At 43.8% G+C, this 16,444-nt stretch overlaps 1 protein-coding gene across 2 annotated transcripts in view; it reads left to right on the top strand.

Moving 5' to 3' along the window:
• Nucleotides 1–2,982: 2,982 nt before the first annotated feature.
• Chrna7 (cholinergic receptor nicotinic alpha 7 subunit) overlaps nucleotides 2,983–16,444 on the top strand; it is a 109,100-nt gene continuing 95,638 nt past the window's right edge. The window contains exons 1-2 of one of the 2 annotated variants that reach the window (XM_005357810.2): nucleotides 2,983–3,183; nucleotides 3,349–3,488. In XM_005357810.2, the coding sequence (XP_005357867.1) occupies nucleotides 3,129–3,183; nucleotides 3,349–3,488 (195 nt within the window). In that variant the 5' untranslated portion in view covers nucleotides 2,983–3,128. The remainder of the gene's footprint in view (nucleotides 3,184–3,348; nucleotides 3,489–16,444) is intronic. The other variant, XM_026784381.1, reaches the window with a different exon arrangement.

Raw genomic sequence — 16,444 nt, forward strand, 5'->3', positions numbered from 1 at the left:
ACCATGACTATGGCAACTCTTACAAAGGAAACCATTTCATTTGGGCTGACTTGTAGTTCAGGGGTTTAGTTCATCGTCCTCATGGGGGGTTGGTTCATTGTCATCATGAAAGCATGCAGACAGCCATGGTGCTGGAGAGGTAACCAAGAGTTTTACATCTGCATCGGCAGGCAGCAGCAAGAGAGATGTCCTGGGCCTGGTTTGAGTTTCCAGTGACACACTTCTTCAAATGTATCAGGGCCACACCGACTCCAACAAGACTTTATCTCCTAATAATGTCACTCCTTATGAGCCTACGGGGCCATTTTCTTTGAAACCAGCACGGCATCTTTCCTAATTACTTTCTTGTAGTCTTGGTTTTAATGTTGACTGTGGTCCCTCTTACGGGCTGTCTTTTCATGTGGATACTTTTTGGTATTATTTTTATTATTTAATGTGTGTGATTGTTTCATCTGTATGTATATCTATGTACTACATGTGAGCCTGGTATCTGAAGGGGCCAAATGAGGGCACCAGATCCCCTGGAGCTGGAGGTACTGACAGTTGTGAAGTACCATGTGAGTGCTGGGAACTGACCGTGGGTTCTCTGGAAGAGCAGCCACTGAAAACTCTCAACTGCTGAGCCATCTCTCCAGCCTTGCTTTTCACTTTGTAACTTGAACTCACCGATTTTCTTTTGGAGTCCTGTGTGGGAAGCTGTAAAGTCCCCTCCCCCATTTCCTGGCACCTCCCAGGCACACACTGGAGGAGGAATCCTTGAAAATAAACAGCACAGGCCCAGGCATCTGGATCTGCCCTAAGCCTGATGCAGCATGGCTAGTTGCAGGATTACCCTCTCCAGAGTCCAAGCAGAAAACATGCTCCCTCTCTTTTCCCTGGGATACAAGAAAGGTTTTCTAGTCTCTGACATGGAAGGGTGCTTTGTTTTAGTCTGTGGATTTATGAAGAACTCTTCATTCCAGATCCCTACCTCTCATAGGGACAAGATCCAGCTTCCTTGAGGGTCTGCGTTAAAAGTCTAGACTTCCATCCTTGAATCTGACCTTGTTCTGCCTCTCCCTAGGTTCCAGCAGCAATATCAGCTTGTAGGGTGCATGGGGGTTTGTTTCCAATTCTAGTCTGTAGAATTCTAGTCTGACACAGCCTATTTCTGTTTTGTATGTTTGCCATTTCTTTATTCTGAGAAAGGGATTAAGGGGTGAGCCTACATATCCCAGTAGGCTTTACTCTCAGATCATTTTATACCGTACAAATGAAAATAACTGGGTATTGAAAACACGAGGTAGACCTGGACTTACAGCCCTACTTATTGGCATTAGTGATACTAACACCTCAGATCGAGGAGCAACCCAGTTAAGGGACTGACTGTGTCTGCAGATCCTCCAGGTGTCTGGGCAAGCACACGGCGTAGACAGGTATTGACCCCTTGTCCCATTCAAAGATGGTTATTTTCTAGGTTTCTGATCTTACTGGGTACAACATTACTGTTATGTTTTGGGCTCTTAAATGTGACTTGTGCTTCCTGCAATGTGTTCCCAGCAACCACACTCAGGAGAAGAGGCTCATCTATCTCTCTGTGGTGCTAGCCAGGGTTCTTAGGCACTTGCAGGGTGGGAGTAGGGGAGCAAGTCCAGCGATTGCACCACCAATGCAGAGGGTTTGACAGGGAGAAACTTCCAGCTGATGTGTTTCCCCTCTCTGCTGTTTTTATTCTCTCTCTCTCTCTCTCTCTCTCTCTCTCTCTCTTTCTCTCTCTCTCTCTCTCTTTTCTTGCTAGCAGCCAATCCTTTGCACCTCATTCCTTCTCCTGGAGATGGGATGGGGCGTACCCAGGAACCAGATGTACACCCAATCTGTTTGCCAGATGTCTGCCTACTGTCCCCTTCCCAGGCGGAATACTATTTCTTCTTTAAGGGGAGCCCTGGCCAATTGTCTTTTTTTTTTTTAATGAACCTTCCCCAAAACCAGTCAGTTTTCTTTCTTTGCTCTTGACTCTGCAGCTGTCATATTTTGCACTGACTCTTTGTACTCCTGTCGGCAAACAGCATGGGTGTGTGTCAACACACTCATTTCAAGGGTACAACATGCCACTACAAACCGTGTGACTGGACTCACTTCCCCATTCCCATGCTTGGGGGGTACCTTCCAGCTTAGTCATTTCTTGATAAGCCTGTCCCTCATTTTTAGTGTCACACTGTCTAATCCATTGGAGTGACAGTCTGATGGCTCAGATGCTCTGGAATCTGTGGGAAGACAGGGAACAGAAGCCCCTAAGGGAATACAGGGCAATCTCCAAAGTGGGTTTTCTGTACTGTGCTTCTGGGGATACATGGGGTCCAGCCTTCCTCACCTCTGATGACGGCTCTCCTTAGTATCTTCCTCCCTTCTCAGAATCACAATGAAGAAGACTTCTCGGGCTAGGACCTCTGTGGCTGGTCCCCCTTACCTCTCCTTGTTCTTTTACTGTTCTTTGAGTCCCAAACGCCTACACAACCAAGTTCTGGCTTGTCCATCAAACAAGGGATTAGAGTTAAGATTTTAATTTTCCAAACCTGTTTTGAGAGAGAGAGAGAGAGAGAGAGAGAGAGAGAGAGAGAGAAAGACCAGGCTCCCTGCTGGGAATATCACACCATATATTTGCCATGCTCCTCTTTCCAGAGAAAGCCTTGTCCACATCCAGCTGGTCCCTGGAAACACCAGGTCCTGCAGGGAATGTCACAGGGTTGGTTACTCCTCCCTTGTCTACCTTGTCTGGCTGAGGAAACTTCAGAAGCCTGTGAGGCAGATGCTGGCACCAGAGAGAGTCCCGAAAGACTGGGTCCTGGTGGGCGAGGGATTGAGGGAGCAGGAACTGTTCAGGGGGGTGAACACTGCAGGCAGTTGATAGCAAGGCAGTTGATAGCAGGATCAAGCTGCACCGGGTCAGAGGCCACTGACCAGCTGAGCAGGGATGCAGTTCCCCTGGAGGCCGCGGAACCGCTCGGTTCTGCGAGTGCCCGCGAGGCGGGGGCGCGCTGTCACGTGTGGGGGCGCGCGGCGGCGGGAGCGCGCAGCGCTTTAAAGGCGCAGAAGCGGCTGGAGCGGCTGCTCGGCCGAGGGCGGACGACGGCCGCGGCGTCTCCGGCGATATGTGCGGCGGACGGGGATGCATTTGGCTGGTTCTGGCCGCGGCGCTGCTGCACGGTAACCGCGGCGCGGCTCCGGCCGCACTCACCCGGCGCGGGCTTCCGGGAGCAGGCGCGGGCGGATGGGCAGACGGGCAAGCGGGAGGGTGGTCCCGGGCTCCGGCCGGGGCGGGGTGGGGTGGCGGCCGCGCGCTGAGGCCCGCTGGGCTCTCTGCTTCCCAAGTGTCCCTGCAAGGCGAGTTCCAGAGGAGGCTGTACAAGGAGCTGGTAAAGAACTACAACCCGCTGGAGAGGCCGGTGGCCAACGACTCGCAGCCGCTCACCGTGTACTTCTCCCTGAGCCTCCTGCAGATCATGGATGTGGTGAGTGTGGCGCGGCGCTCGGGTCGCACACCCTTCTGTCCCAGATGGGGCGGCGTGCCGGGCAGGACACCCCCACCCACAGCCACCTGTGCGTGGGCACTTGGGTCGCGCCTTTCTCACAGCTAGAAACTCCGGGCCAAAGTGTCCCGAGTTGGGAGTCAGTAGCAGGAACAGGATGCGTTGGTCACTTTCCGTGTAAAAAAAAACTAGTGTAGTCCTGTGCCCGGTATAGTTTAGTCACTTAAAGGCTTTTCTCTCTCCTTAGTGACTGCGTAGTGCCTTGGCGGGGGCCTGGCCTTTCTGCTGCCAGTATGTCTGTGTAAAAGGCTAGCTGGAGGTGTTTAGAACCCCGCTCCCATTAAGGTGATAGACTTTGTTTTTATTTTGTGAACAGAACGGGTACTGGCGATCCGTTTTGGAGGATTTCAGGCAACTGATAGCAGTTCCTTCGACCCCTTGCAGCAAGCTACCAGATTTAGGCGACACGCCCCTGCGGTATCTGTGTCAGCTTTTTTTTGTTGTTGTTGTTGTTTGTTTGTTTGTTCTCCTTCTTCTAGCAAGGCTGCTTGTACGGTTTTTTTATAGGTGGAATTTTCAAACAGTGCCAGTACTTAGAAAGTTTCCAGTGTCGGTTCTATACAAGGCTTGTAGTGGATCAAGTGCAACAAAGGAGTGGTTGTGTTCGTCAGGAGGAACTACTGTGGGAGGGAAGAGGTACCAGAATAATCACAGCTCCAGGTAGGAAGTGCAGAAAACCACTAAAGGCTGACCTAGGTAAAGTGGTATGGCAGGTGGTACTTCTCCCTCCCACGCTGCTCCTCTTAACCTAGTTTTCAGACGAATGTTCTGTCTCTATACTATACCCATTAAATCTGCTTTTCCTACTATGGCAGGCTCCTGCTTACTAAATATTTGTGTGTAATTTGGGGACTTTATCATGAGAGAGGTAAAGACAGCTGCTGTCCCTTGGGCAATTGTTTTCTGAGTTTACAGAGCACAGACTTAAGGGAAGGAAGAAAAAGAAACCTTATCAGTTGTGAGTTAGAGTGGCAGACACTGAGGAGGGCAAAGTCATGGAGCAGAGCGCAGATAAGAGAGAAATAGAGGTAGCAAGCTGTGGTGTGGAGGAGGTGCAAAGACCACCCCAGGGGAGATAGGGTCAGGTAGAACTGTTCAGGTAAGTAAGAGTGGAGAAGTTGTTTCTGTTGCTTCTGGCTTTGCTAATCTCTGGATGGTTGACTAGGACGTTTCATAAACACATGAGCTCTGCTCCTCTGTTAACAGAATGGACACTTTGCCAGCCATTGTGATGTGCTCAGGACAATATGAATAACTTAAAGATTCCCCAAAGCCAGGTACACAGTTGTGGTTATTTTCATGCAAAAACTACAGAAGGAAGGGGTCAGGTAGCTAGGCTAACAGGTTTCACGAGAGTCACACAATAAGATGCCTTTCTCTGCCTCTACTTTCTCTGCCAGGGTTTGCTTTGACCAGTCAGTCTTATCATGTGCTCTATAGCAGCTTCTGGTGGGGTAGTGAGCTTTATGGTATGGTCACTCAGTTGACTTTCTAAGGCTTTTGAGAAGACTCTTGGGAAATCTGGTTGACATGTTAATAAGGCTTGTTGACTCTTAACTAGGGTCAATGGTGTGGGAAGAAATAGTTATGTTAGAAAATTGGAGAAAGATTAAAACAACATATCATATATCTTTATGTATTGCCATATCCGTTGTTGGAAACACACATGCGAAGAGGGTCATGAGCAGAGGTCTAGGGGAGGATGAGGTTCGGGAAAGTTGTGGCCTCACCTGAGCCTCGGGTCTGGCTGTGAACACCTTGAACTTCCCACTAGGCAATGCTGCGCGTTTGTGGAGTGGCCTTGAGAGAGCTGCTTAACTTTTCTCAGCCCTGCTTCCTCATGTGTAAAATGAGAACAATCATTATCCACTTCATGGGTTTTGAGAGGATTAACAAAGAGAGGTTCTTGCCACATGCTGACAATTTGCTGAAAGCTTGCTCCATCTTAATTATGCAGTCTCTCCTCTCAGAGGTCAGGAAGTCCATTCCTAGAGAGGTGTGATCACTTGCCCAAGGATGCCCAGAGATGACAGGCAATCTGCTAAGGAAAACGCTCACGGATTGAGTTTGCATGCCCTTTACCCATTCTAAGCTGCTGCTTTTTGACTTGGTAACTAATTTTTGCAGAACGGAGTCAACTGGATGGACTGTAGCTTATTGAGTGTGGCTGTCTTAAGCATCTTAAGAGAAGGTTTTTACATCAGGCTGAAGGAAATACATAAACGTTTTTATTCCAATCCTGTTTGGCTCTGTCTGGTTTTGAAACAGAGCCAGGTCTTTCTTGCTGAGATTTCAGCACTCTGGACAGAGACACCAGCGCTCATGAAGGTTATGCCTTGCTGTCTTGATTAGTACTCCTAGGGGTCATTTTGCTCATTTCGATCTGCTGTTCCGTAGACCAGGGTTGATTCTCCTCAATTTATTATTGTTTCACACCTTTCTAAAGCATAGGTGTCCTGTTCTCAGGGATGTGGAGATGGTATCCTTTCTCTGTCTCTGTCTGTCTCTGTCTGTCTCTCTCTCTCTCTCTCTCTCTCTCTCACACACACACACACACACACACACACACACACACACACATCATGCAAGGTTGTTTGCACCATATATTCTATGTGTGTTTATAGGACTCCCAGTGTAGGCCTTATTAGGTTCTGGGAATTTACAGATGAATAAAAGAGGACTTCTACATGTAGCAGCTACACAATCTGGCTGGATCTTAGGCTAAGAAATAAATCTAAGATTTTCTTATGTGATGGAATTTAACATAGTTTGCAGGCAAAATCTGCACGTGTGCATAGGGAAACATTCATTTACAGTGATAGTGGCAGTGGCTGGAGTGGTTTTAAAAGCAAGATTTCCAGTAGTAGTTTCCCAGATGGAGAAAGCAGGAAGAGTTTCCCTCCTAATGGCGAGGGGGATTGTAATTGTGAGTCAGGGGAGACACACCTTCAGCTGGGTTTTGCCATAAGATCCTGGCTCACTGCCTCCAACTAGGTGTTTCCATGGAATTCTGTCTCCATTGGTATTTGCGTAGGTTTGTTTGCAAGACTTCTCAGAAAAATCTATGCTCATTAAAAGTTCAAAAATATTGGTCAACGCGAGGGGTGCACCCACACACTGAGACAATGGGGATGTTCTATCGGGAACTCAACAAGGCCAGCTGGCCCGGGTCTGAAAAAACCTGGGATAAAACCGGACTCGCTGAACATAGCGGACAATGACGACTACTGAGAACTCAAGAACAATGGCAATGGGTTTTGATCCTACTGCACTTACTGGCTTTGTGGGAGCCTAGGCAGTTTGGATGCTCACCTTACTAGACCTGGATGGAGGTGGGTGGTCCTTGGACTTCCCACAGGGCAGGGAACCTTGATAGCTCTATGGGCTGACAAGGGAGGGGAACTTGATTGGGGGAGGGGGAGGGAAATGGGAGGCGGTGGCGGGGAAGAGACAGAAATCTTTAATTAAATAAATAAACGGAAAAAATATTGGTCAAACCATAGATAGTTTTATTAACCCCTTTTCAAGTTTATATTCTTTAAAAAAAAAAGTGTGATTTTTCTCTGGTTGAAAGTGCTAGGGTGTGAAGTATCTTGAATACGGTATAGAGTTCACATGTTGGCCTGTGCTCTTTCTGAGCCTCAAAGACTGTGCATGAGGAAGTAATGAGCCAGAGTTTTGTAAAACCATAGACTAGCTTGCCAGATCCTATTGTCCTAGAAGTGGGAACATTCCAACCATAAGATTTTTGTTAAATCTAATAAGTATGAATTATAGATTAGAATGAAAAAATGTGCATAAAGATAAAACATGGGTCTTTTGAGGGTTTTCTGTGTCCCCTGTGGTCTGTTCTAGTTATTGGGCTGTCCCCTTGGTGAAGCACTCAGTAAAGAGTGGGAAGGCACTGGTGAGTTTGTGAGCAGGAGCGGAAAGTCTATATTTAGAAGACACAGAAGCCTCGAATGTGGGCCAGGCTAGAGAGGAGAGTTTGGACAAGGACACAGAGATCTTTCTTAGTTTATTTTCTGTTGCTCTAACAAAATAGCTGAGACTGTAATTTATAAAGAAGAGGTTTGTTTTGGTTCCTGGGTGTAGAAACTGCAAAATCTGGGATCACGGCCATAACATCCTCTCGGAGCCTAGTGAGGGCTTTCGTGTGGCTTGGACTCAGAGCAGAAAGCAAAGGGGAAAGTGTGACATGCAGAAGAGGCTAGACACAGGGGCAGCCTTGGCTTGTAACTGCTTCTTGAGGTAGTTGATCTAATCTCTTGAGAAGTAACCAGGTTCTGTGAGAAAGGCATTTATGAGGGCTCTGTCCCCAGAACCCATACACCAGTCACTAAGACTCACCCCAATATGACTGTATTAAGGAATTAAATTCCAATACCTGTACTTTTGGGGATAGATTTAAACCATAGCAGAGTTGAGCACAGCATGATCTCTGTGGCAATGTGGAGAAGGAGAAAGATTCAAGAGATATTTTTGTATATACCATCCACGATACATAATTGTGCCTAAGCATCATGGACATGACAGACCGGTTAAGTGAAAGTGCCCCTTATTCCTATGCATACTCAGTTTTATAGTGATTCTTAACGTACTTCATGGGCCTTTCGCCGGGCTGAGCATGAGGTCACTACCCCGTTCCTATGCATTCATAGGAAATCATTTCTAAGACTTGCAGATGGAGGGTTCTGAGTTGCCACTGGTTTTTATAATATTTCTCCTCTGCTACTATTTGGCCATTTACCTGGACCCATGCATCAAAAGGGTAAAATAAATATGCAGTTAAAAGATATCCCCAGAAGGGTAATATGTTTTAAGTGAATAATAGGAATCAATATGTAGTTATGAACAAAAAAAAACACATGATTATGCTTGAATGGATTTTAGAATTTTAAAAGTTTCGGATTGCGGAGCTTTCTGGAAGCGTTACACAAGTCAGTGGAACTGGAGGTATATTTTGAGTTTGCTGCTGTGGAGGGCAGGCATGGTGGGGAGCCCAGTTTCCTACGAACTTGGGGTTATTTGAAGTCCCTTTGGTGTCCTCCTGCTGACATTCAGTAGATTTTGTGGTTTTTATTTACTAGTTGCATTTAAAGTGGTGTGCCTCTAAATGAAAATCATGCTTCCAGGGGATGTCTAAGCAGAAATGACCAAGGTGGAAAAATCAAGAGAAGTTCTAAGTTCACAGCAAGTGCAGAGATTTCCCCCTCAGCCTCCTCTGATCAGCATTTCCTGTACAGTCGTATATGTGCGAGCAAGCCTGGCGAGTCTACACCGACACACCGGCATCGCTCTCAGGCTGTGCCTTATATCTAGGCTTGGACAAATGGATCTCCGTATACTTGTGCCCATCTTTGGAGCATATACAGAATGGAGGCACTGCTTTAAAAATCTGTATTGCTGTTCCCCTTTCTCCATATCTTTACCTCAAACTGTCACATCCGCCAGTATCTTTACTCATATCATTTTCCTTTCCAGGGACTGGGTGTTAGTTGAACTAGTTAAGTGCTGACCATGCACTCATGAGGACCTGAGTTCTGAACCCCAGAGCACATGAAAAACTGGGGTTGGCATCTGTCATTCTTGTACCTCAGTATAGGGAGGGAGGCAGGCAGATCTGTGGGGCTTGTTAACTGGCCAGCTTCACAGAACCTGTTAGATTCAGGTTCAGCGAGAGACCCTATCTCAAAAAATAAAGGAAGAGTCCACTAGAAGGAAGATACCCAAGGTTGAACTATAGCCTTCTCAAACATGTACATTCCCCTGTAGTAATATGTATGTACACTGCACACATTACACCACACACTATACCCCTCGTAAAATGCTTTTTTCGAATGTGATATAGTTACGGTCATCTCTTTGTAGCCCTTGGAGATATTCTCCTTTCTCTTAGTAACAGGCATTTGAAAACTTCCATTTTTTTTTTCATGACTTGCTTGTTCATTTCTTTTCTGTGTTTAATAACAGGGCATTGTGATTGTATTAGTTTATTTATCATTTCACCTGGTGGGGCACATCTTATTTGAACCTAAGTTTTGGCAGCTATGAATAAACACCTGTGATACCTCTGTGCTCATGTTTTTATGGAGGGTTAAGTCTTAGAAAATACCAATAGGAGCACTTGCAAGACTAAATGCTGAAGACGTGTTCCACTTTGCAAGGAAAACCCAGGCACATCTTCAGGGTAGCAGTGAGCGTTTCTGTTACCCTCTGTCCACGGCAGCATTTGGTATTGTTGAACTTTCAGATTCTGTTGATTCCAGCACTTGTGTAGTGGTACCTTACTGTCTCATTTGTGTTTCCCTGATATATGCTATGGAGCATCTTCTTGGGATTCTTTGCCATCTGCTTTTCTTTAGGGTCTATTAAAATCCTTGACCCTCTTTTGTAGTGAGATCTTTTTTCCTATTATTGCATATATTTGAATGCAGCTGTTTATCAGACGTGTCATTTGGAGTATGTATAATGATTGGTTTGGCTTTTTGTTCCAACAATGTTTTTTTTTTACATTTGGTGAAATCTGTTGTATGAATTGTGTCTTTAATGAATTTTGCCTTTTGTGTTTTTTTTTCTTTGTTAGACTAGACCGTTTCACATTGGTTTAGCTCTGATCCATTTTGAGTTATTTTTGTGAAGGGTATAGGTCTGTATATTTTTGGGTACAAAGATAATTTTTGTTTTTGGTATATCATTGATTTAAAAGTATCTGTCGCCGCTGTTCGTACAGATTTATCTTGGGGGCTCACTCTCCTGTTCTGACGCGTGCGTCCTTTCCCTTGTTCACAAGGTTAATATAACAGTCTTAGAGTTGGGCAGCGCCACTGCCCAACCTTGTTTGGTTTTGATATTCTAGATCTTTTATGTATGCACTTCAGGATTAAATTTCCAATATCCACAAAGGCTTTTCTTGTGACTTGATTCAGTGATTCTTTTTGAGTTTATGGATGGACCTTCATGTCGTCTGCAGACAAGGCTCTCATAATTCCTTTCCCAGTGTGTGTATCTTTGTTCCCATTTTGTGCTTTCTGCTGTTGAAGATGAGAAATGAGAGGAACAGTCTGTCCTTGCACACATCCTTGACAGCGAAGCTTTGAGTCTGTCACCATTCGTTATGAATTTAGCTGTAATTGTTCAGCCTTCTTTGTCTAATTGAGGACGTTCACCCATATTTCTGATTTATTAAGTTTTTATATCATGAGTGAATATGGAATGGTTTTCAAAGGCTTACTTGTGTCTGTTGATATGGCAGTAGGATTGCTAGTCTTCTGCTGGTTGGTATGATGGGTTATACTAACTGATACCTAAATGTTGAACCATCCTCACAAATTTGGGATAAATCCCATTTGGTAATGGGGAAAGATCCTAGTTGTTCATTGTTTAGATTCAGTCTGCTCAGACTTTGTTGGTTTTGTATTTGTTTTGTTATTTATTGTCTGTGTGTGCCCATATGTATATGTCCGTGTATGTTTCTCTGTGTATGCATGCACCACAGTGCTCATATGGTGATCAGAATATAGCTTACAGTAGTTAATAATCTCCTTCCACACGGGTCATCAGGTGTGCTATCAAGCACTTCACCCTTTGAGCCTTCTTAAAGATTCCATTGTTGAAGATTTTTACATTTGTGTTCTAGAGTTATGTGACTTCATAGAATTATGCAGGAAATATTTCTTTGCCCTCTCAAAGACAGCATTGAAAACTGGTGCATTTTCTTAATTTCTGAACCTACTATTCTTTTTTTTCTTCTTCTTCAAAAACTTAGTGATTGATTCACTTTCTTTAATAAATAGCAGCCTATTCAGCCCCACATGTATGTAAGCACATAATTTGACAAATTATTTATTTAAAAGAAATGGTCCATTTCATTTAGGCTATTAAATTTGTGTGCACATGCTTATTCATATATTAGTATATTTATATCATTTTAATGTCACAGGGTTGGAATAGTGGCCTCTTTTTTCATTTCTGATATTAGTAATTTATGTTGTCTTTGTTTTCCTACTCTAAATAGAGGCTTGTCAATTCTATTGATCTTTTCAGAAGAACAGCTTTTAATGTTCATTTTGCCTATTGATTTCTTATTGTCAAATTAATTTATTTCTATTATAATTAGTATTTGGATTTATTAATTTGTGTTTTTTCCCATAAGGTAGAGACATTATTGATTTTAGATATTTCTTCTTTTTAAATGTTGCTTGGTGCTATGCATTTCCTTCTAAGCTCTGATTTGACTTAGTCTTACAAATTTTGAAAAGTCAGGCTTATTTTTATTCGATTAAAATATTTTTTAAGTTTTATTTTTCAGGCACATGTCTAGAAGCATGGTCTTCAAATCTCTGTGTGTCTGGGGAGGGGTGTTTCTAGGTATCTTTCTGTTACTGGGTTCTAGTTAAATTCGGCTATAGACTCAGCACAGGCCGTGAGATTGATGTTCTATTTGTTGTCGTTGTTGTTTATGGGTTTTCTAGACAGGTTTTTCTGTAGCTTTGGAACCTGTCTGGAAATAGCTCTTGTAGAGCAGGCTGGCCTTGCACTCACAAAGATCTGCCGGCCTCTGCCTCCGCCTCCTGAGTGCTGGGATTAAAGGTATATGCCAGCACTGCCTGGTGAGATTGTTGTTCTTTTAACTGTGCAATAGGGTGCTACAATGTATTGCAGTCAGAATACCCTTGATCACACCAAATGTTCCATGGCATTTTAAGAACATGTGTTCTTCTAAAGAGATGAATTGTATCCAACGCATTGGAGATCTCAAATCCACCAGTGTCCTTAACTGATTTTCTGCCTGAAGCACAGGTACATTTATTCCTTTTGATTATAGGTAGGTAGGTGGGTGGGTGGGTAGGTAGGGAGATGAGAGAGAGAGAGAAACAGAGAGACGGACAGGGTGTTGCTATGTAGCCCAGTCTGGCTTCAGCGTCCCAGCTACTGACATGGCATTGTAAGCAGCAAGCACATCAGGGTTTCTAACAAAGGCTTTTAGCCATGAGGGCGGATTAAACTGCTTGCAGTTTTATAACCTTATGTCTGCTCTAATCTGATCCTCCATTGTCAGGCAATATGAAGGGTTGTATGTCCTGGGGCACTGACCCCGTTTTCATTGTGCAGCTATAACCTTCATCCATAAAAACATTGCTTGCTTTGAGTTCTTGTGTTAATGCCCTTTTTAAAAATATTTACCATTGGCACCGTATATTTTTCTCTTTGTACTTTTAATCTCTGTTTTCATATTTAAGAAAGTTTCTTGAAGACAATACAGAATTGGACTTTGCGTTTTCATCTACCTCGTTTCTTTTAGTCACTACATTTAGACCATCGAACCAAATGATTGTTGACATATTTGGATTAACATGTGCAATTTGATTTCTGTTAGTCACATGTTATACTCCTCCTAGTTTTCCCACTTTCTTTGCCCTTTCCTATGCTTACTTTCTTACATTTACTTTGCCCTCCCTTACCCTTTCGACGTTTTTGTTTTTGTTTTCAGAGTTTGTATGGGTTAGTCTGACATTCAGAGGCTCTTCTCTGGTACCTCTGTGAAAAGAAAGCACTTTTTCATTTTTCTTACCAGGATATGGTCTTCAGCATTTCTTTGGGCTCTTCCTTAGAATCTTCCTTTCTTTTTGTCACCATCTGTTCTCGCATGGAGTCTGCTTCGTCTACCAGAGCTTTCATGTTCAGTTGACAGTTTCTGGTTTTTGAAGGCTTCAGTTCCAGCATCCCTGTCACGCTTGCCCTTTCTGACTCTTCACGTTGCATTTTTTTTTCTTTGCCTTTCAGAGTGTTTTCTGATGTTTCCTTACAGCCAGATATGATGGGCTGGATGGAGGAGTTCCAGTAAATTAGCCATTGTTGATATGGATTGGTGTGGGAAGAGAGGAAGTACTTCTTTGTACTGAGATCAAGTGCCAGGTTTTGCTGAGCCTGGGCCCCTGGACTGTGGACCAACCATTCAGTCATTTTCTTTCTCATTCGGTGGAACAGACTGGCTGAGGCTGGTTGGAATTGGTATCATTCTGCTGTAGGGCAGACACTGTTAAGTAGAAAGCTTTCTGGTATATTGCAAAGTGCACCTGCCTCTGAAAGAGTCTCTATTTTTCCTAGGGATTGTGATCAGTCTTCTGGAAGGCACCATCCCAGTGGTATGGGTTCCTATGACTAGGTTCCTCTGGGCTTTTTAACTGTCAGAATTATGTGCTTTGAGTCATCAGCAATTCAATGACAGCATGTTCTTCTGTCCCATTGTCCTTTGCTCTGAATCTGCTCTGACTCCTTGTCTTCCTGACCTTGAGGGCAGCTCTGTGTCCTAGGTTCTCCTGTCTCCTACAAAGTAAGCAAGAAGCGGTTCATTTTTAGCCTCTTGGGCTTTCTACTTGTTAGAAACACAGTGGTGAATTTCAAGCTCATTACACGCACAATTGGAAAGTTGACCTAATAATATTTCTGTAAGTGACATTTCTTAAGATTGCAAAAGAAAGATATACCTTTGTACAGTAAGGCAAATCAAATTTGGAAAAGACTGAGTTAAGGGGGAGAAATCATTCAAATCACCATTGCTTAAGACATTCTGGTGTGGTTTATTTTGCCTTTTCCTCATTTCTATCAGTCTGGAGAGAAATACTTAAAAATGAAGGTAGTAAGACACCGTTTATGGTGCCTTGATCAATATTAAACAGCATTAATTTTAAAGGGTGCAAGTAGGCCAAATAGTAAGATAAGGATCACTGTTTGGCAACTATTATGTAACTCTTGAATCACTGCATACTTAACCCTCTTCCCTTTTATAAGTTCAGAAATACTTTAAAGTGATTTTATTTAAATGATCATGGTGTCCCTTTTATGAAATGCTTAGTGGGGTTCTATGGTGTTCAGGTGACAACTCTTGTCTTTGGTTCTTTACTGGGTGCAGCCTCTGGGTTGAAGTCAGTTTGTCAGTGTTTGATCTGCTCCTCTGTTTGTTTCTCTTTTCTTCTCGTTTTTCCCCCAGTTTGTTAGTCATACATCCCTTTCTTCCCAGGACCTCCAGACTGCAGCAGGAATCCTCTGACTAATGGAAGCCTAATGAAGGTCACAGCTCTTTCTGTGCAATGTGCAGATCTTAGCATCCTTTGCGCATTCTCAATTTATGTGCTTTAATTGCCATGTCTTTGGTCCCTCACTATATTTTTAAACTTAAGATTGTAATTTTCTACACTGATATATCCTTTTAAAATGTTTTCAGTTGAAATAGAGTTACATGATTTCCCCTCCCACCTGCAGCCTCTCCCAGTTCCTAACCCTTGATCCCTTCCCTGTTACCACTCTGATTGTGTCCGGTCTCCTCTTACCATAGTCTTTTGAATTTACGCATACATTTACATTTCTACTGCTTTTGTCCTTTCCCTCACCCTCGACTCCCATTGCCTTCTCCTCTTCAGTATTCTATTGTGTGGTGCTAGAAGTGACAAAATCTCCTATGGTTTCTCTTCCTCTACATATATTCATAATGATTTCATTTTTTAAATAATGGTTCAAAAGCTGGATTGGTGATTTATTTACCAATTTTTTGTTTGAAAAAATTTTGTTACAATTATTTTTTGTGTATGTGCATGTGGCTGCATACATGTTGAAGTCAGAGGACAAGTTGCAAGAGTTGGGTCTCTCCTTCCACCAGTCAGCTCCCACGGATTTAGCTCAGGTTGTCAGGCTTGGTGGCAAGTGCCTTTATCCACTGAACTGTCTTACCCTTTTCCCATTTTGAAGCAGTTACCCCATTGTTTCTGCATTCCACTGTTTCCCTAAGGTCAGGTGAGTGTCATATTCACCCTTTCTGGTACTTTGCTCTTATTTCCCTCTGGGCACTCTTAAAGGTTTTGCTGTTGTTGTTTGCTGTGAGTGATTTTATGCTGTTTATAGATGTGTGCTTGTTTTGTCTTCTTTTTCATGAACACACACTCTTCTAAATATAAACTGCTCAGTCTATATAATGCTACTTATATGTATGTTTTCAGGCCTGACCATTTGGTGGTGGATAACCAATTGCTGTGCTCTTTCTGGGTAAGACTATTTCTCCCACCCTCAGTATTTCTTAGTTCCCTGTAGTTCTTTGTGTAGGTTGAGGTCCCCTGGGCTTCCTTCATGCACCTTGGCGTGTCTGTTGGTATTGGCTGTTCAGCTTACTTTTGGGCAGTGATGGTGGTGAGACTTTATGGGTGTAGCTTCTAAAGGAGTCACAGCCTCATAGCAAACTCTCTGGTCCTCTGGCTCTTACGATTTTTTTTTTCTCCCTCTCTTCTACAATATACCCTTAGCCTTGGGTGCAGGAGTTGTTTGATGATGTATCCCCTGGCACTGGGATCCACAGTCTACATTTTGATTGATTCTGGTTTTCTGTAGCGGTTCCCATCTGTTGCAAAGAGTAGCTTCCTTGAGGAGGGGTGAGGGATACATTTACCTGTGGGTGTGAGGGCAAATGTTAAGGGTGCAGTTAAGGGTGATTATGCTGGTTTAGCAAAGTAATGCTTGTAGGTTCTTCTCCAAATTCCATGACGTCACTAGTCCTGGGTAATTGACCAAGCTTCCAGTTCCAGGCATCATTTCCCTCTTGTTGACTGGGTCTTATGTTGGCAGAGGCCGCTCATAAGTTCCTGGCCACCCAGACTTGAAATAACCACACAGAAACTGTATTAATTACAACACTTCATGACCATTGACTCTAGCATATTCCTAGCAAGCTCTTGCATCTTAAATTAGCCCATTCCTATTATTTTATATTTTACCACGAGGCTCATGGCCTACTGGCAAGGTTCCGGCTGGTGGCTCATGTCTTTCTCCTCTGGCAGCTACATTGCGTCTCATTGACTCTGCCTACTTTCTCCCAACATTCCGTTTAG

The sequence above is a fragment of the Microtus ochrogaster genome, chromosome 22 (genome assembly GCF_000317375.1).
Source record: "Microtus ochrogaster isolate Prairie Vole_2 chromosome 22, MicOch1.0, whole genome shotgun sequence".
In the NCBI taxonomy this organism is placed as follows: Eukaryota; Metazoa; Chordata; class Mammalia; order Rodentia; family Cricetidae; genus Microtus; species Microtus ochrogaster.